Source organism: Thunnus albacares, chromosome 13 (assembly GCF_914725855.1).
Source record: "Thunnus albacares chromosome 13, fThuAlb1.1, whole genome shotgun sequence".
In the NCBI taxonomy this organism is placed as follows: Eukaryota; Metazoa; Chordata; class Actinopteri; order Scombriformes; family Scombridae; genus Thunnus; species Thunnus albacares.
In genome coordinates this window covers 7,247,385-7,268,074 of record NC_058118.1, presented here as the reverse complement: position 1 = coordinate 7,268,074, position 20,690 = coordinate 7,247,385, and the positions used below count along the sequence as shown (strand labels likewise).

Sequence of the window (20,690 nt, the reverse complement as noted above, 5' to 3'; positions counted from 1 at the left end):
AAGACATGATTGATGAAGCCACTGTGTGATCCTTTCCATTTGGCAGCTGCTAACTGTTTTTGCATGTGTGCATACAACAGTGTCATCTGCATATATTTGCAGTTCTACATCATGGTACTATTGTTGAATCTTTAATATAGAGGCTAAATTATAGGGGACCTAACACTGGTCCTTGTGGTACACCCATAGTGCACTTCATGTTACTGGACAGTGCATCACAAACTTTAACACATTGCATCCTATTAGATAAATATGAAGACATCAATGCCAGTGCTCTAGATGAAAAGTTAAATTTATTAAAACGTCATGATTGACTGTATCAAATGCTTCATGTAAATAAAAATACATCACCTCCTTTATCAAGCCTAGATTTAATGTGATCTAGATTTAATTTGATCTGTAAGGTGTAAAGTAGGTATTTTGGTGGAAAGATTTTCTCTAGAGCCAAACTGTATACGATGTGGACCAAAATTGCCTTTGTTAGGAGATTTGTCAATAGTTCAACAACAACTTTCTCTGCAGCCTTTGAGAGTACTGGCAGTACACTTATCTGTTTATAGTTATTGGCTTCATGGTGGTCTCTAGATTTAAAAATAGGAGGGACTCAAGGGACTCACATACAGACTCAAGAAAAAAATGATTAAAGACAGAAACAGTAGAAAGATTATCTTAAATTAGCTCTCCCTGTATTTTGAGCTGAAAATCTCCCAAAAGTTATGGGTCTCTCCCTGTGAGATTATCAATATTTTTCCAGATCAATTTACTGTTACCCTTTGACTCATTCGTTATATTAAGATAAGAGCAAGATTTAGCTCATCTCAGCTCTTGATAACTCTGTTCCTCAAACCTTTATAAATCAGCATATCAGTGTCTCTTCCAGATTTCATTATTTTCCTTAGTTCTGCATCTCTTGACTTCATCAGTTTCCACAGATTTTCATTAAAAAAGGGTGGATTATTTTTATTAGATTTTTTCTGCACCCTCACAGTAAATCTTTCCCTAACATAGTTCATTCTACAAGTATAATGTGTTACAGCCATACTCCAGATCATCAGAAGATAGTACATCATCCCATTTCAAACCAAGTAGTCTCATTGTCAAATCCATCTTGGATAGTAGTTACAGTATTCAGTATCTATTTTTGTCAGTTTACTCCCAAAAAGAGTTAGATTGTGATCGGATAAGCCAGTAATCAAATTATAACTTTTGAATGTTCTTTCTGGTTTGTTAGTAAATACCAGATCTAATTGTGTACTAGAGAGTTATGCAATACTTGTTGATCCATTTACTAATTGTGCTAGGTGGAAGTTCTCTGCGATCGTTTTAAATTGTTTTTCTCTTTAACTTATCCCCCGACTGACATTAAAATCACCCATAAGAATTAATTCTGTGTTGTGGTTACACTTCTGTCTAGTCTAAAATATTGACATCCAGGCACAATAAACACACTAATGGGAGTCGACTGTTTCAGCCACGTTTCAGATATAGAACAAAGTCCAGATTTGAGTCAGACAGTAAACAAATTAGCTGATTGCTCTTTGAAACAATACTTCTGATGTTCATGTGTCCACCAAATAGTCCCCTCGGTTTCAACTTCGGGTCCGATAGGACTTTTGCATGATCGACAGTTTGAAATGTTTTGGATAGTCTCTGTTTCCTCACCGCAGGGTTCCAGCACACTGCAGCGTTTGCAGCAGATTTTATGAGAGAGACAGTGGGCCTGTTAAGGTCTCCAGAATCCAGCAGCGGTATATTATCCACTAATAGATCGTTATTCCTGGTGTTGACAAAGCTCAGCCTGCAAAGGGAGAAACCAGTCTCAGAAAGTTCATGGTCACTTACCACCACTGGAGAAGCCTCGTCCGCACTTTTCCTGTATTCCTGAAGTAACTAGTCTTGGACTCAGTTGTACATCCCTGGAGAGCAGGAGCAGCATGAACTGGAGACCTGGTATCTTTCCATATGGGGTGGCGTATGGCCACTCCATTGGTCTAGTATGTCGGCCCATCCGTGACATAAGAAAGAGGAATTGATTGTGTAAAAGCTGTTTATGTTTTGGTGAAAACTTTCTGCAGGAGCATTGACTGGCCATGTACCAGTGTTTGCCCCGTGTTTACCCGCCAGGAATGTATGGTGATCCAGCTGATTTCCATGACACAGGTGATCAGCATTGAGTATTCTGGCCAGACCGACGCACACAGGTAGTGCAACAATAAATAGCAGCAGCAGTGTAATAATCACACCATGAATCACAGCCCAGATCTTCTTACTATTAAAAAATCTTGTAAACTGATTTATATTTGACACAGTCTTTTTACAAGTATGCTTTATGATGAGATGAACGGCCTCCTGGGTGTAATTGGAAATGTGGAGCAGCAACACTTGCCAAGCTGCATCTCCACACTGCCACCATGTTCCCATTTGTCAAAATAAAGCAAAGTCTACCTGGGACCCCTCGTCACACATTGTGATGTCTACCAGTTAAACGAAAGAAGGCTTATTTTGTTTTATTTGAATAACTTTCCACTTGGCTTGAGTAGTTGTCCTATCATCTCACGACCCCTTAGATTAATCCAGCGACCCCTTGTGGGGGGCCAGACCCCCAGGTGGGGAACCACTGTACTACTGTATGCCTGATGAATCCAGGACAGAGTAGTTCTGTGGGAGATAGTGTACGGCTGTGACATGGTACAGTTCAATACATCAGTTATTCCTTGTGTAGGGGACAAACAGATCTTACATAAATTTCTTTGAAATGATTAATTTTGTAGGTGTCCAGGAAGTTAATCATTTCCACATATAGCAGATGTCATCAACAGAAGAACCTTTTTGTGAACAAATATCTCGAGAGGACTGCTAAAATGAATTGTAAGACATCAAAGGATTTATTGCCTATAACTTAACTTATAACTGCTTTGTTGGAGTTGGTGTTTGGCTAATTAGTTACCACTGTATAAAGTTACAAATATTGGCTCATAGGCATAAACTGTATTATGAAAGAGAAGAATATATGATTTAATGTTTTAGAAAGTTTAGCTGTTCAATTAGTAATCAGGGCATAAATAGTTTTATTCATGTTATATTAATTGTATAACTTATGTAGATCAAAACCAGATGAAAACTGTGAAATAATTGTGAACTTTTTAATTAACAAAGTGAATATTGTATCAGACATAAAAATGGGGAATGAACATCCCAGCCCCTCCTCTTGGACTTGAACCATCACACTTAATGAGCCAGGATCCCATAGTGAGCACTTATTATTTTGAAAGTTTGGGAACCCCTACTGTACAGGCCCGAAGGCCAAACAACCTATTGATCTATGTCCAGATCAAAGGAAATCATCACCTCAGCACTTTCCTCACTTGCTCTGCTTTTTTTCTCTTCTCTTGAACTAAAAGATGCTGATTTAAGCAGGAGCTCTCATTTTTAGGCTATTTCATATTCAGAGGCTGAGAAGTAGTTTTTATACACTAGAAGGCCTAATAGGGTATGTGCAGTGGTGGAAGAAGTATTCAGATCCTTTACTTTAGTAAAGATACATAAGTATTATCAGCTTGATGTAGTGTTGCAGTAAAAGTAGTGGTTTGGTCCTTCTAACTGATATATTATTATGAATGACATCATTAGATTATTAATACTGAAGCATCAGTGTTAGAGCAGCATGTTACTGTTGTAGCTGCTGGAGGTGGAGCTAGTTTGAACTACTTTATATACAGTTAGCTAGTTTAGTCCAGGGGTTCCCAACCTAGGGGTCAGGCCCCTTCAGAGGGTCACCAGATAAATCTGAGGGGTTGTGAGATGATTAATGGGAGAGAAGAGAAGAAAAAACAAAGTTCTGATACACAAATCTGTTTTCAGTTTTTGGACATTTACTCTAATCATTGATTTTTGGTGAAATATTGGATCATTTGAACATTTATTGAAATGAAAGCATGTGAGAAGTTTAGAGGGAAAAATCACTATTTGGTGGAGCTGTTAACAACTTATAGACATGTGAAATGTGACCCCGACTACACACTGCTTTATGTAAGATGTCAAAAGCCAAAAAGGTTGGAAACCACTGGTTTCATCTTTAACAATGTCTTGTATTTTAAAAGCTTGTTATATTATCATTTGTGTCAAATCTTCATCAAATGGAAAAGTACAAGTGCCTCAAAACTGTACTTTTACTTAGTTACATTCCACCACTAGTTGTGTGTGTTAGTGAAGAGTTTAGGGTCATATTCTTTAAGAAATGATTCATATAATTAAGATAAAACACTTAGTTTATTAATGGATTAGTCGATTAGACATAATTGGCAACTATTGTGATAAATAAAGATCCTTTCAGTCAAACTCTAGATCCAGTTCCAGCCTCTCAGTGGTGAGGATTTGTGCCATGTTGTTGACTTATGTGAAAGTAAACTGAATGTTGTTGGGGTCAGGGTTAGCTGGACAGAACAAGCAATTTTATGATAATGATGAAGAAATTGTGATGGCCATTTTTCGCTGTCACATGTCACACATTTTGCCTTATTGTTTTGTGCAAAACTAGGCTGCAACAACCCTGATGCTGCTTTTGGGAAGGAGGTTTGCGTCCTGTTGTGCATTAGTTTCAGATCTCCCCAGACGAAAGGGGAACCCAGAGGGAGAGCAGAGACCGTCTCACAGCATGGCATTCATACTAATCCCACACTCTTCCTGTTTCACTTCAACTGAGATAATGACTTTGAGCACACTGCCTCCCTAGATCCAGGTGCTGTACAGATGCTTCAGAGCTACAGATGTGGTCAGGCACTGTTAAAATATTAACACATGCATGTTATAATGCATATTTGCCTGTATCGCTCACTGCAATATCATTGAGTCAACCAATACGCTGATATTGTGTGGCACATGTAGTGAAATGGATCTTGATTATACAGTAAATGTTATATATAGCAACAATAATCTGTTCTGGACCCACTAGCTCAAGTGCAAATGTTGGCCAAATGTTCAGCTGCTGTTATGGTAATGTGATATCAGTAGCAGTTGCAACATATCAATATCCACCAGCCGACACCACAGTAAGATCATCTCTGCTTTCGATTGTAAGAAGCTTATTTTCACTTCTCCTGATGATACTCTGTGATTGGTATTCAGCCTGTGTGTTACATTTCATCATAGTTATATAACGTTTTAGTCAAAATTAGACTGAAATAACTAATTCAAGTTTTTCATGTTTAAATCCTCTTGCTGCAGAGCGTCAAGATGGCGAGAATCGGTTTAAGCCCTGCTGCAGTGACAGGGACAAACAACTATTATGATTTTCATGACAGTATTATCAGGGAAAATTGCTTCACTTGTATTTTGACCCGTTTAACTTTGTGTTGTATATTTATTAATCTTTTAATCTTTTCTTCTGTCAAATACTTTTGATATCTGGAAAATGGGGACCCATTCACAGCCAAAAGGCTGTAGTTCCCTGCTTTTTTAATGGATGTGGCTTTAAATGATGAAAAAAGAGAATTCATATTGAATTGAATGTTTATTTTTATGGGGACAAGTACATAGTATGGACCAACGCCACATACCACAGTATTTATAGCCTAAGCTAGTTTGTAATGCCTGTTGCAATGAAAGTCATTGTGCCATTACACATTGAGACCAATAGTGTGGAGTCAAAACCCCAGTGGTATGTCATAATGCTGAATCCTCAAAAATGCTCTGACCTACACGTGTTTCACAGTCAGAATCACATGATCTAAATTTCTTTCTGCACAAAAACTTAAAATTGAATTTGTAATCCTACAGAACTTTTACAATGTATTCTACTTCTGTTTACAGTCTTAACACATGCCTATGATACTATATAATGAGTGCAGGATCTACTTACAGTGATCATGGAAAAAGCAGTATTTTAAGCCACACACTCAGCTGAATCACTGTCATCACACATTTTATATTTGTTTTCACATCCTGTGCGACTGTGGTGTCTATGTGGAGAGTCTGACTCAGTGCTCTTTCCTGTGGATGGAGAGAGGAAAAAGGAAGAGACTTAAGAAGCAGGCGGCACACAGGAGCCTCATCGTGCTTGCAAATAGTTCTGTCTGAGCAGTGTGAAATTCAGTGGTCAGTCCACTAAGACTCCTATATCACACAATGAGAGAATCTTCTGACAGCCACCTCACCTAGTGAGAATCGAGCCACATGGCTTCATGTTCCATCATTATTTATTCATGTTTGGCCTGTTTCATAATCCTGTGGTCTGCTGTTTCCTGTTTCTGTTTTTTCTCTTTTGCTAAGTGTTCAGCTTTAATTTATGCAAAAGGTCTTTGCAGTATGGAAGTTAAATTCAGTTGCAGATTCACAGAAATATCCTCATACTTCAGTTGGTTGTTTTTATGGCTGGGAAATGGTCAGTGTATTGGTAATTACTGGTCTGTCATTGTCGTGCTTGTGAGAAAGTGAGGTGGACATGAAGTTCAAGCGGTTCTTTGCTTTTCTTCTAAGTCAGTTATAGTCTATATTTGGGTACCTTGGAGTGTGCTATTGTTCTTCTATCATGGCAGCAGCCTTTGACACCAGGTGTGTGGGAGAAAGCACAAGGCTGTCTAAACTTTTCCCAGGAAGCATTTTTTCCCTAGGAGGATAGCTCATTTTTCATCTGTGTTTTCACCTTACTGGCAGTTGTGCTCACTTACTTCTGGACACCTTCAGCAGGCTCACCGCACCTGCCCCTCAGGGATTTATCATAATTTGAAGTATTTCACTTCTTGTGTGATTTGGAATAAAGACAAATCGAGTCATGGGTCAATATTTTTGAAACACAGTTCCTATAAATCATGCTTGTTCAGCACTGCAGCCATCTATGAAGGGTAGACTAGAATAGAAAACAAAGTCACACTTGTCTCCCATATCTCTACAGAAGGCTTGTATAAACATCCTAGGAAAACTAAAACAATTGTTAGACTGTTAATTAGAACTATGTTTTAGGTGTCATAATACATTGTTTGAAAAGACACCTTGCAAATATTAGAAAGGAGTATTTACTGTGGTCATGGTGTTATCCATTTACCGCACAGGCAGGAACCTGTGTGACCAGTGGCAGTGAACAATCACAGGAATGGTGCAGTGTTTTGACAGCATTTAAAGGACCAGTGTGTAAGATTTAGTGGCATTTAATGGTGAGATTGCAACCAACTGAATACCCCTCCCACTCCTCTTCCAAGTGTTTAGGAGAACCTGCGGTTGCTGGGAAAAACGTAAATGCTCTTGTTAGAGCCAGAGTTTGCTTTGTCCGTTCTGGGCTACTGTAGAAACATGGCGGTGCAACATGGCAGCCTCTGTGGAAGAGGACCCGCTCCCTGTGTAGATATAGAGAGCTCATTCTACAGTAACAAAAAACAATTCTGATTTTCAGGTGATTATACACAAATTAAAACATACTTATAAATATTCTGTTCCATTTCTGCCAAGTCTGTTCTGCTAGATGCCACAAAATTCTACACACTGGACCTTTAACAAAGCTACAGTAGGTAGTGTCCCCCAATGGCAATATTACTGACTCAGAAGCCTGCGGTGCATGTGAAATCACAGCTGAAATCTGCAACAGAGTGTGACATAGTGTGTGATGCCTTAAAAATAATCCTGAACTGTTTCTCAACTCCTTGCAGCGCCCTTTTAAAAAACAGTTTTTGTGGTAGAGTAGGGGTGTGGTCAGACCAAGTTCCACAGTTAGCCACTTGCCACAAACTGAAGTCTGTTTCATCTCGTCTCGGAGTGTACGCTCTCTACCCACATTCTCTACGGCCTTGGCATGCCGTAGATTGTGGGATCCAAATTAGACCAGTATGGGACAGCATAAAATGCAGGCCCCTCCACAAATGACCCACCCTCATATTAAGAAGTGTTTCTGAGACAAGGAATGGCTTTGTCAGTGTTGGTAGCTGTTTGTGCGACTGCTGTTTGTACCCAAACAGCCTACAGATGGTTTGGAAATAAACTACACAGCACAGCAATGTCATAAATCAATGTTTAATTTTCAGAATCTACTCCAATTAGTCAGACATGAGTTGAACGTAATGCAGAAATATTTCACTCAAGCAGCACAAATACTTGCTTTACACAGCTGTGGTTTTTAATTTGAAAATACAGTGGAACGATTGTGTCTCGCCCACAAACCACACAAACACGTGGTCTCAGGTTAAATCAAATTGTAAGCCACTGTCCTGAGAATGAAGTGCAGAAACCTGTATTTCAAACAACAGCAGTTTAGGCTGTGTGATCCTTCAAAATATAAATCATTACCCTTATTGGCTCAGTAGTCTCAGTGCCACATGTTGGAAATCTGTTCCTCCTGCTTCATTCTTCCCTTTCTTGCAGTGAGTTTTTCAGGAGTGAAAGTCTGGAAAAACTGTGAGAGGAAAAAAACATGCCCATAGCTGAGACTATGTGTCTGTCTTCCTCTTTGTATGAGAGAGAGTGAAAGAAGCAACGGCACACACAGCACAGCGGTTGGCAGCCTGCAGTATTTCCTCATCCTGACTGCTGTATTGAGGCAGACAGCCGTTGCTCCTGACACTTCAGTTTCGCGCTCAGACTCTCTCTCCGTAAAGCTCAGCAAAGGACGAATATTTTGGTCAGTTGTGCTTCAGGGCACTCAGGCAGAGGGCAGGCTCCAGGACAGCATCCAGTTCCAAACACGTGAGTGAGCTGCGCCACTGGTTGTTTGTTTTTTTTTAGCACTTTCTCTGTGACACCAATCTGCCATCACCATCTTTTGTATTACTCACTACCTTAAGCTCTCGGATGATATTGGGATATGTTGTTTAATCTTCAGCCATTGTTTTAAAGCTTTACAAGGATAATAGAGTTTATTTTAGATTTAGAATGTGATTGGTGACTGTTGGAAAGTTTGAAAAAGGAAAATCTGAAGTCATTTTATATAATAGGTTAGGAAAAAAGCAACTGAGAACATCTGCTGTCTATATTTTTGCCAGGTTTCTCACATTTCTGTCAACCACTGAAAGTACATTTCTGAAGGGGATTGTGGCCTGTGCTCTGTGTAGAAGTACTATTTATGTTAAGTTTTACAACTCTGGTTAATAAAAGTTCGCCCTATTTGGACTAATATTATGCTTACTGTGTGTTATATTTAGTAGGCTTTTAAAAGGTAACCTGCTAACTACTGACCCAGGCAGGAAAGAACATGAGGATGTGATGACACATACTGAGCTTCTGATATCCTCAAATAGCTGTAAAGCACTAGTTGTTTGCTTTGTTGTGTGTTGCAATGCTTCAGCCTCTTTAATGTTATTCTCTGTGGATGGAATAAAAATGATTAATTGTAGCAAAGCAGTCCAGTCACACCTGAATCCATTTTGTTTAATTAAGTGTCACCACAGGAAGGCAGCATGTTTTGCATTCAGTCCAGGACTGCAGTTTCCCTTCTGATCACTGATTCTGAAGGTCTGTGTAAATGGCAGAGACAGGATGTTTGTTCATATGCACGGAGAGTACCTACTTGTAACAGGCACTTCACTTGTATTTGGTACATATTCTACACCCAGAAAGTGAAGTGTGGTGTTCATCATGGCCCATCCTGCTCTGTACTGGGACAGCCTGCATTTAAGGTCAGAGAATGGTCAGGACTGGTTAGCTAGGATTTCCCTACGTGATCTCAGGCTCTTTCGTGGTTGTGGCAGATGTAGTCGGCCAAGTTACGTATTTGTGCAATGAAAGTGTACATGCAAGACGGTATTTCCTCTGTAACTGATACAGTATATAGTGGTGGGTTTGTAAGGTGTAATTATTGGTTTTGTCTCAACATCTGTCCCTGTTTTGCTGAGCAGCCATTCTACTACAGGTTGCACCTTAAAATGATTATATATGTGGATCTTTTTTAGTGAAGGAAATATAAGTAACACACATTCTAAATACTGGAGCTATATTTATGTGTGCTCTAAGAGGTAAATTGATATATATATGCAGTATTTTGCTCTAGTAGATCCACTACTAAACTGAATCAATGGGCACACTAGTGGATTGATGTTTACATTATGTGTCACTGCTGATCTTCCTTGTGTGATGAAAGCACATTGTCCTCTCTCTGGGGGTTGTATCAGATCAGATGATGTGTGAGTGATTGTTTCATCCAGGTCCAAACTGATAACTGTTGTCTGTTGGTCTTGACTCCTCGTGCTTCCTCCTTATCTCCTTTCAGCAGTTGAGTCTAGCAGCAACTGTCTGAAACTCCTCTACTACTTTGTCCCAAACTTAGCCTTTACATTCATCTTCCTGTTTTTGAGGCAATATAATTAAGGCAGATAACAACCTATTACTTATGGCTGTGGTTGCTACAAATTATATTTGGTTTTCTAATTTGGTATTTTTCCATATTTAGCTTTTTACCAGGCTTGCTTAAGCCAGATGTCATCATTTTACATGTTTGTTTTGTCACACAGTGCAAGCTGTAAAAGGCAGTAAATGTTTATTATCTTTGTCGCTTAGTTGCTTTTACAGACAGATACCCTACTCACACCCTGTATCTTAACTCTTGGATAGTTCAAGTTTAAAATACAACCAGCTGTCTGTGTCAAAGACATTTTGGTTTCTAACTAGGCCATTATAAAGTGGGACACACTTTTGGCTCTTGAGAAACTGGCCTCATATCTCTGCAGAGGAATAAGGAGAGGTCATATTTGCAGAATTGAGACCTGTTAAACTAACCTTGCGGTGGTCCAAAGAAGGTGAAAACAAAGTTCAGACTTAAACTTCACAGGCTTTACTTTACGTCACATTATTGTTTAATTTATTCCACAAAATGGTTGTTGCTTAGTTCCCTTCTGTTTCAAAAAGAAAATGATATAACCTCAAGGGGGACATCCTCAATTTTACCTCACTTCCTCATTTAGCCTAGACAAAGATCAAACGTGCGTTTGGCAATATGTGCTGTAGATGTAAACTGATCTGATGGGAGACGAGGCATCACAACTGAGGTGTTGAACTACCAGGCCAGGCAGGAGTTAGTCACAGGATCTTGCCTAGAGAGTTCTGAGTATCATATGATGGGCCTGCAGAGAGACACATGCTCTCATGAAGGCAAAAAATAAAGTGTGTGCAGTGCGTTCTTAATCAGATAAGTCCCTAAGCACAAGCAAACAATCTCTAATAAGATTGCAGCATAAAATGCACCAAGCACTTGGTGTCCCCTGCAGCAAACATTTTAGTGATGTGGATCCCCTGTATGTTCTTAGGGTTGGTCACATTGCCACATTGCTCCCGTTACCCATCATATCATTGGTTGTAGGACTGCAAGGTATTGTTAACTGTAGATTTTGAAATGATCTCAATTCTAGCATCACTAGTTCTGCTCTCAACTGTTGTGCAATACTTGCAACCTTTCAATCATTCCAGCAAATGAAATAAATATTAACAGTTAAGAGCAGAGGGGAAAGCTGTCCTGCCTGACAGCCCTGTCCTTGGTTAACTCATTTCTGTTCTTACAGAGTCTAGAGGCTATCCCCATTAACAGCCCTGTGCCTCTCAGAGGACTCAGAGGTCAGGTTACCCCGGCCTTGATCAATGACTCAGCCACTCCTCTGGGAATTACAGAGCTCTTTACCAGTGCACACTCTTCGTGGTTAAGTGCACTCCCACCTCCTTCCATTTCCTTCAGCTATTCTCTGCCCAGCTGAGTACATTTCCTCCTGGACATCAAATGTACACCTTTAACAGTCTCTGTGACCACATCCTGTAGGAGTTGGAAAAATGAAGCTATTATTGTGCTGTTTTTTAACCATATTCTTATACAAATGAATGGCAGTTGTGACTGTAACTGGCTGCATACCTCCAACTAAATCTGTGGAGAGATACTTCTGCCACTGGTTTGAAGTTATCAGATAAGAGATTGTGTTCTCTCTCCTCCCTCTAGCAGGAAGTAGTTCAATGGTGTTGCTACTGGTCTTACCTTATCTGCCCTCAGAGGCAACTCTTGTCTTGTATATTTTGGAACAGCTACAAATGCCACCAGGCAGTGCTAATACTGTATAGTCTTGTTATTCAGACGAAGCAAAGGTACTGCCTATTATTCTGTACTTCCCCTTCAGTTTTATGCTGATGTGGTATTTAAGGGAACAATTCTAGTTTTGACTCACACCTATAAATGTTGCATTGCTAAAATGTTTTTTTATGAGTTATACCATTATTGCTTATAAAATATTTGAACTACAGTATAATATATATTATTTTGCAGTGCAGGTAGTTTTCTTGAAACATTTAGATCTATACTGCCCCACAAAGGAAAGAGGCAGAAACTTCAGCTGTTGTCTAAATTGATAATTTGTTAATTTTGCTTTAATATTATTATGTAGTGTTTAATTAATGAAATGTTTGTAGTCAAGTTACACGTACAGTAGGTGAGACAAAACTTAAGTTGTCAACAAAGTGAATTTTTAAAGATATAAATTTCACCTGGCAGTCAAAAACAGCAATTAAACAACTCAAAAGCCAGTTTCACACAGTGCCACTTGTCTTGTTGTTCTCAGGGACTTTTTTGTTCTCTATTTAATGGAAGATCATGTGTCCATATTTCAGCAGTGCTTACGAGTGTCTTTGGGGCATAGACAGTGCGGCATAGTGGTAAAGAAACTGTTAGTTCAGTGAAATATACTGAGCATCTGTGTTGGAAAAATCTGCCTACCAGCTCCAGCAGGGCTGTTCTGCTGTACTCTAGTGAATACACCAGCACGTTAAAGTTATTATTTTTCTTTAGGATAACCATTCAAAACTTTGTTATTCAACAGTTTTCTCTTAACTCTCTTCTCTGGACTTCTCTCAGGTGTAGTTATCTGACACGCAGCCATGATGAAAGCGGGCGCCACCAAGGTGGGGCTGCCCAAGCCGGGGCTCCAGGAGCGGGCCAAGCAGGCCTCCTTGGCGCCTTCCTCCTCCTCTGCCACCTCTACAGCCATGAAGACCTCCAGATCCTCCAGTATGCTGGCCTCAGACCAGCGCCTCAGCAGGGTGAGTCACAAACACACTGCAGTCTACCACCAACTAACATGGTGATAAATGTACAGTAATGATGGTAATTTAAATTAATCATTATCACATTAGTGGACCTACGTTGTTGGTACTAACAGCAGATGTGTTTCTAGCTGAAAAGAGCCAGCAGTGATGATGCCTTGACAAAGCCTGCACTGGGAGCTGCTGCCTCTGGCTCCAGGATGAAGAAGACAGTGACTACTGGAGCCATCTCAGATCTGGCAGAGGCCCGCCCTCGCAATCTGTCTGGTAGGGGACTACAAATCATGTCAGATATATTCAAATAAACCAAATCTCTAAAATATAATTAATTTTAGAGACTTGGTTTGATGTAAAAAAAAAAAAAACAAAACCCAAAAAAAACAATAACGTGATGCTGTTAAGTGGGGAACAGAACTCTAATCTTCATTAATTATGGATGTGATCTGAATTTTGTGTCAGGGTTTAGAGATGAAAGTAGTGCAACTAACCACTTGTGACCACTAGAGGGCCACAGCACATCAGTAATGCTCCCTGTCACAGCTCCTGGATGCTGGTAGTAACTAGCAGCTAGAGAGATGCCTCTCTTTACCCTTTACTCTTTTTTTCTTTTGTCTCTTTATCCTCGTTTGGTTTGCATTAGTGGGGTGCAGGTGGCTGAGGACTGTGGTTCTTAGGGTTTTGGTCCAAAACTGAGAGACTGGACACATTCATAGTGTGCTCTTCAGACGTCTGCTCAGCTGTGCGAACAGCATGCTATGTTTTGGATGACAAATGAGGAAAAATGAACTCTTTTCTATCCAAAAGCACGAGTTGGAAAATGAATGTGGTGATGTTATTGGCTGGTCTTCTGCTGTTATTTGGCTTCAGTGTGTGACATGTCACATGTCTTTGCATGTGCTTGTGTACATGTACAGCCTGTGCTGATGTTCCTTTAGCTTATAGTCCTGTACTATGGTCTGTATGGCTTCAGACATCATGATCACTGAGAAGCACCCCAAAGCTCTGAATGAGAACATAATTTATGCTCTGTTATGAAATATGCAAATTCTGTTTAATCACACATTACTTGAGATAAACACTCCACTGAAGACATCAAGGTGAGAGTTTAATTTCCTACACATAAACATTTAATTGTGCACTTAAATAAAAGTATTTTGTGGATCACAGTAAGCATGATTATATTTAGGTTTGGTCAAATATTATTGGGAAATTCATGTTAAGTATCCTCTTAACCACCTATCACACCTGCATTCAAACTTAATTTAACCATTTCCCATGCAGCTTGCTTGTACTATGCAGATTTGGTTCTATACAGCATTTCACAAAACTATTCCCCATGGTGTTCAAAATGGCCATGTGTATCCACATTTGAAAAGCAGCCTTAAAATTCAGTTATGATCTGAAAATACAAGACAAAAATTTGCTTCATCCCCCTCTGGCCCCTTTTCTTCTTACCATGCAGTCAACACAGTGAAGTAAACGTCCATGCTATGAGATGCTACTGTAAGTGCTTTATTGAAATTGCATTATTTATACTAGTGTACTGCCAGTTCAAAACATGCCCGTTCAGAACGGGCCAATTGCTTGGTCTCCGGTATTGCTGCTTGCAGCTTTCTCGAGAACAGCTCATCCAAACAACAAATCAAACTTCAAATTGTTTACATGCAGTAAGTCAAACGTTTCATGTATTAACACTCACCAGACAGCCATACTAATTATTCAGTATTTCAACTTCATACAGTTCCCGCCACAAATATTGGAAAGCGAAAGACCCTCTCCAGAGCCAGTTTTGTGGCCCAGAACAGTTTGTCCGTTCTGGGCTACTGTAGAAACATGATACATGCAACGTGCAATATGGTGGCCTCCGTAGCAGAGGACCCGCTCCCTATGTAGATATAAAGGGCTCATTATAAGATAACGAAAACACAACAATTCTTATTTACAGGTGATTATACACTAATTAAAACATACTTATGAATATTATATCCCATTTCTGCCAAGTCTGTTCTGCTAGATGCCACTAACTCTTAAACAATGGTCCTTTAACTGAAGTAAAATGATTCAAAAGAAATAATGAATCCTCATCAGAGGATTTTTTGTTAACCTTTTGTACCTTGCCTTTTTATTGTATACCTAGTCATTGCCAACAGCTAGCTATTTGATACAAGGCTATTTTCGGGAACAAAAGTGTTCATTCTGAAAGTCCAGCCTATTTTGGCTGGGGGTTTTTTTGCATCACAAGTGTCTTACATTCCCAGATTCAGCAGAGTCAGGGTTATAGAATGGTGATGACCAGGACACAATTAGAGATGTGCATTTCAATCAAAAATATCGTTCAACTTAATAGCAAATGTGAGATAATCAACTTGCCACTCTCATTGCTAACAGCTAACTATCTGGGACCAGGCTAGTTAGCTATTTGGGGTCAGGCTATTTCTGGGAACAAAAGATCTTCAAGAGCTTGCACACGATACTGCACTTCCTTGAATCCTCAGCAATACACCTGCCAAGTGTGAAGTCGATCGAATGATTGGTTGTCAAGAAAATCAAAGTGCAGACATACAGACAGAGACTCCTTCCATTTTAGTTAGATTAATCTATTTTACCAAAGTGTTCACCTGTTTGAGGCTGTAAAGGTGTAGCAGATCAAGAATTATACCATCAATATTTTTGACTGATTATGAAGGTATGAAGATTGTATATGGATCTGGTGTAGAGTTCAATACACATTAGGATACCTAACAGACTGAAGCTATTTGATGATGTACTTCAAATGATGATGGTTAGACATGTATGGGACAGTTACTGCTGCCTCTTGTGTTTGCACAACACAGTGTGGTTGCTGGGGGTTTGTTGTCCATGACATCAGTGTTTGTTTCCTGTGACTGAAACAAATGCTTTCCTACTCACATTATCAACAGGATCTCATGTCCCAATAAACACTTGTTGTGTGCCTTGTGTGTTGGTTTATACTTATGAGCTTGGTATGTAGGACAAATATGGTGAATGATAATGACAGGGTATTTATTGCAGTAAATAATTTTGTTTACAGCATACCATTGGAAAATCCTCTGTGTGGACGATAACTGCATTTGTTTATGGCAGCCCATCCGCACAGTGTGTAGATGCTGTGCTCCAGTGAAATTCTTCTTCAAAGGGCTGTTGTGCTGAAGCGAAGATAATTGAATTCTACTTGACAAAAGACTCCAGAGGAGCTGAGAAACTTCAGCCAAGTGAGGCTCTCGCTTCTTTCAAAGACAATTAGACCATGATCAGCTTTCATTGGACTTGGTGCTAATTAACCAAAGTTTGTTTTTCCAAAGTGTTTTCACACTCAAGGACAAGAACAGATTCACACTTTGTGCCGTGCATGATAAATTCATTACACTTCACGTACTTGGTCTGGCCTAGTTTTGCTAGCCAATTTCTGGTAGTCAACCAAGTTGAAGGCAGGAATCTTGTTAAATAATTCTTTATCATAAAGAAAACCATCTTTTAAAGAGGGCACATAGAGGTCATGCTGTAATATACTTTAAATCATGCTGTTCTATCTTTTAAGCAGTTAAAAAAAACTGACACTCTATGTTTAGCTTGTTTTGCATTCCAGTTGCTTTACCATTACAACAGAGGAAAAATCATTAGTCAGGTATTTCAGGTATTTCTTTGTCCCTTACAAAATGTATCCTTTGGGTTTTAGCTTCAAACTAACCAACTTTATTCCCTTTAGGCACCCAAATGAATTCATTCTACACACTTTCTTAATTAAACAAGCTCAAACGTGCACAGGCATATTCTCCCCTTGTTTATAACTTTGGGACACCCGTGACAAGGGCGTTTTTTTTTTTTCCTTTGCTCAACATGATGTTCCAGTCAGGCCTGCTGTGTTGATCTGCACCTGTGTCGGGACTTTACACCAGTGCATGTCAAGACATATGAAGGCAGACAATGAATGTATATGTCAAACAGGTTTTAAAAGTCAAGCTAATCAGCAAGTGGAAAATCAGATCAGATGTAAAAGAGCAGTGATGGTCAACCATGCATTCAAGCAGTGGCAATCATTACTTAACCTGTTGCAGTCAATATTAAGTCACTGAATCTGACCTGAGAGTTCTGCTGAAACATCCACACAGGGGAAATGTCATGATTTGAATATAGACTGCGGTGGTGATCTGTGGTATTTTGAACTCTTTGATGTTGAGATGTAACAATCTGAAATGCCTTGAGTGTTTGTATTTATTGATATGGATGGGAAGAAAAAAAAAACGTATTGAAGAGATGAAGAGAGGAATCATAAATCCAGAATTTGCATTATGACATTTTGGGATGAACACATTCACTGGAATATGAGGTGTGTCTTCAGGTGTGTCTTAGTGATATTGTCAACCATCAGTGTTATCAAGTTGGTCTTAAACAGATGAGTTTCTCCTTAGTTGATATGTGACATTCCACACTGACAAGAAGCAATCAGGACTTACCGGGCTCTAAGGCGCACCGCAGCAGAACTGTCATCATACCTGTCATCATACCTGTCAGGGCAGTAATTGAGTCTTTTTTCAGAGGCCATCCGAGTGGATTTTACAGCTAGACTGTGGATGCATGACAGAATCCTGACTGAGCGTTGAAAACATACTTTTACGAAAGTTTTATGGAGTAAGGAACACTCCATTTCCTGTAATTGTACTCAAACCCCATCTTCTAACTATAAAGGAAGGAGTCTGTCTGTGTGTGTGGGTCTGTTCTTCGCTTTTCTCGACAACTGTTCATCCAAACTACTTCACACTTGGCAGGTGTATCGCTGGGGATCCAAGAAAGTGCAGTGTCAAGTGTGAAGTAGTTTGGATGAGAAATGTTAAAGATATCCAATATGGTGGCCTCAAATACCGGCGCTGCATTTGTTTACTAGCGGATCTTGACCATGGATGTATAATAAGAGTTGGTTTGGGCTCTGCCACTCAGCCTTGTAGCCAATTTTTCCCAGTGGTCACTCCCAGTATTGCAGTGAAAAATCCCCCTGCGGCCCACAAAGCATTTTCCCCTTAGACCACCACTGTAAAAGAGATGTCTGTAAAACTGTTGACAGGGCACCTTGAACTGCAAACAAGGTCAATTATGACTCTTTCTATTATGAACTTTTGATCCATGGAGGTTTTATATTTATAAAACTTTCCTTGAGCTGAGAAAAGTGATTTTAAGATCTGTGATGTCATCATAATGTAAAGTCTATAGGCTGAGCAGGAACTCGTGGGCTTGGCCCACTCCCACTGAATATTTCCGTTGTGCAAATAGTCAGTGGGCTGCACAACGCGGAAGCAAATGCGGAAGCTAGAAGCTTTACTTGGCGTATGCGCCAGCTGAGCAATTCTCTTTGGACTGAAATGGTGCCATTTTCAATCTGGTATCCAGCTCTTATAATATATAATATATCCATGATCTTGACCTCTCCAACATGGTTGCTGTGCAGATGCATAGCTGCAACATACAGCAGCCGATCAGGAATAGCAACATCATAATGTTTTACATGTTATAATACTAATTAGTTTTATGTATTCAGACATTGACGTACTGCAAAAACTCAATAATATATCTGAACTCTGGGTACCTGCTTCAGTCACATCTCCAACTGCTTCCACAAACATATGAAGACTGACCTACTTCTGCCATTTACCAAAATAAAATGACATGCAAGGCAGCGACAGACTTTCAAAATAAATTACAAACAAGGATTTATAAAATTTGATAACTCCTCGATGTTAATAACACATTAATCCTACATATTAATGACACTCTTATTGGCTGAACTTTTGATGACTGAATTTAGGATGTTTTTTGAATCTGTCCAGCTTAGAAACAATAAGAAATGCGCATACAGTTAGCATGCTCCAAGAATCGATTTTCCTGACAGCTGTCAATCCAATCGACTTCACACTTGGCCGGTGTATTTCTGAAGACCCAAGAAAGTGCAGTATCAATCGTGAAGTTATTTGGATGAGTGGTTCTTGAGAAAGCTGCAAGCAGCAATACAGGAAGCCAAGCAATCGGCCCGTTCTGAACAGGCATGTTTTCAATGGGTACTGCACTTCTTTAGACAATCAGTGATAAATGTAGGAATGAGGATTGCAGTGGTGAGATGCATCTTTTTTTTCGAGTTTTATCAGAACTAGGTCAGATGTGCCTGAGGTATTTTGCATACATGGAAAAATGAAGAAACAATCAATATAGCATATTGCTCAAGCTAATCAATGCAATTTTTAAAATACTGATTCTGATTGGTGTGACAGTCAGTCTTCAGTCATGAAACTGATCTGCACTACTCTTTTTTTCTCTGGATGAAATCAACCAAAATTGCCCACATGAGGAAGAAACTGCCATTTTTATCATGATCTTTGAATATATTTTTACGGTACCATCTCATCTCCAATTCCAACTAGATATCAGCTGTGCAGCTTCAGGCTTTGCACTGCGAATGACAGATTTCACTGGAGTCACTGCTGTTTCGTGATTAAAGGCTTTTGTCTCTCTAAAAGACTTCAAAAGAGTATCTATAAAAAACAAGCACAGTAACTACTACACTTTTCTTAGGCGCTAAAGGAGGCAATCACAGAAGGTTAGATGGCTGTAAAACATCAAGGGTCCCTTGCTGCACAAGAAGGGAAATCTACACATGTTCATTCACATAGAGTATTGGCTAACAAGGTCAGCTGACCGACAGTCTGACCCCACCCTTGCCTGCCCTCACAGCATGCCGCACTAATGAGTCAAAACTGTTATTTTTCCTAATGGAGTCTTGTCTGTATCCCAGTTGGCACTTAACCAACTCTTCCATGCTGTCAGACAACGGGTTAAAACCCAGCCTCATCCTGATGACTTATTTAAAACATCTCATCAATAATTCAGTAAAGCTTTCACTAGAAGAGGAGTCCCTGTGGAGTGTGCAAGGAGAAGAGACAGAAGGAGATAAGACTGTCCTGCTCTATAAATAACAAGCCTAGTGGGGGTGACTGCAGGGCATAACTTTACAAATGGGCACATCATTGACAGGCACTTTCCTTCACCCCTGTTCAGTCGATACTTTCGCACTGATCATTAATGTTTGGGTGAGTAGAGTTGATCTTGAAAGTCATGAACATAACTGTTTTTCAGTGAGTCTTTTCCTTGTTCTTCCTACTTCTACTAGTTCACCCCCTGTAGCATTCTGCCACCACATTTACAGGTCAGAGATTGTTAAGGCACAAATTTGTGTGACGTTCAGTGATACTGTGGTGTTTCAGTGGTGATGTCTCAATTGATAGATTTGAAGTGTGAGCAGCACTGGCATCACAATGGATAACAATGACCATTGCAAGAGATTCTAAAGTATGATATACTATTTGAATACAAAAGAATATCACACTAAATTCACCTGGGAAGTAAAGGTTGTTGCTTGGCATTCTGTATTTTCTGTTAGGGCCTGAAAGAATATTTCCTCGAGCCCTATTTCATAATTTATTCTATGTTCCTCTTGTGTATTTATTAGCATCTAGTATCACTTTTTGCCTTTAGGTAAAAGTTGAGTCTCTGACAAGAGTTTGTCGAATTTGAAAACACAAGCATCTGCCAGTTTTACTCTGCTTGTGCTGTAAGGTGTCTTTCTCCAGAGTGACATGTGTGAGTGCAATACTGTCTCTTCATAAATTTCACTCTGCAAGAAGAGGAAGCTGCAG

The 20,690-nt window shown here is 39.6% G+C and overlaps 2 protein-coding genes across 6 annotated transcripts in view; both read left to right on the top strand.

Annotated features, from left to right (window-relative positions):
• Nucleotides 1-20,690, top strand: part of LOC122995765 (histone-lysine N-methyltransferase 2B-like) — a 398,376-nt gene that overhangs the window by 16,548 nt on the left and 361,138 nt on the right. The window lies entirely within an intron of this gene.
• Nucleotides 1-20,690, top strand: part of specc1 (sperm antigen with calponin homology and coiled-coil domains 1) — an 83,308-nt gene that overhangs the window by 7,664 nt on the left and 54,954 nt on the right. Inside the window, exons 1-3 of one of the 5 annotated variants that reach the window (XM_044370674.1) lie at nt 5,032-5,072; nt 12,803-12,987; nt 13,122-13,257. In XM_044370674.1, the coding sequence (XP_044226609.1) occupies nt 12,826-12,987; nt 13,122-13,257 (298 nt within the window). In that variant the 5' untranslated portion in view covers nt 5,032-5,072; nt 12,803-12,825. Of the gene's footprint in view, nt 1-5,031; nt 5,073-8,038; nt 8,668-9,415; nt 9,433-9,499; nt 9,597-12,802; nt 12,988-13,121; nt 13,258-20,690 lie in introns of those variants that run through there. The other 4 variants (XM_044370673.1, XM_044370676.1, XM_044370675.1 and 1 more) reach the window with 4 other exon arrangements.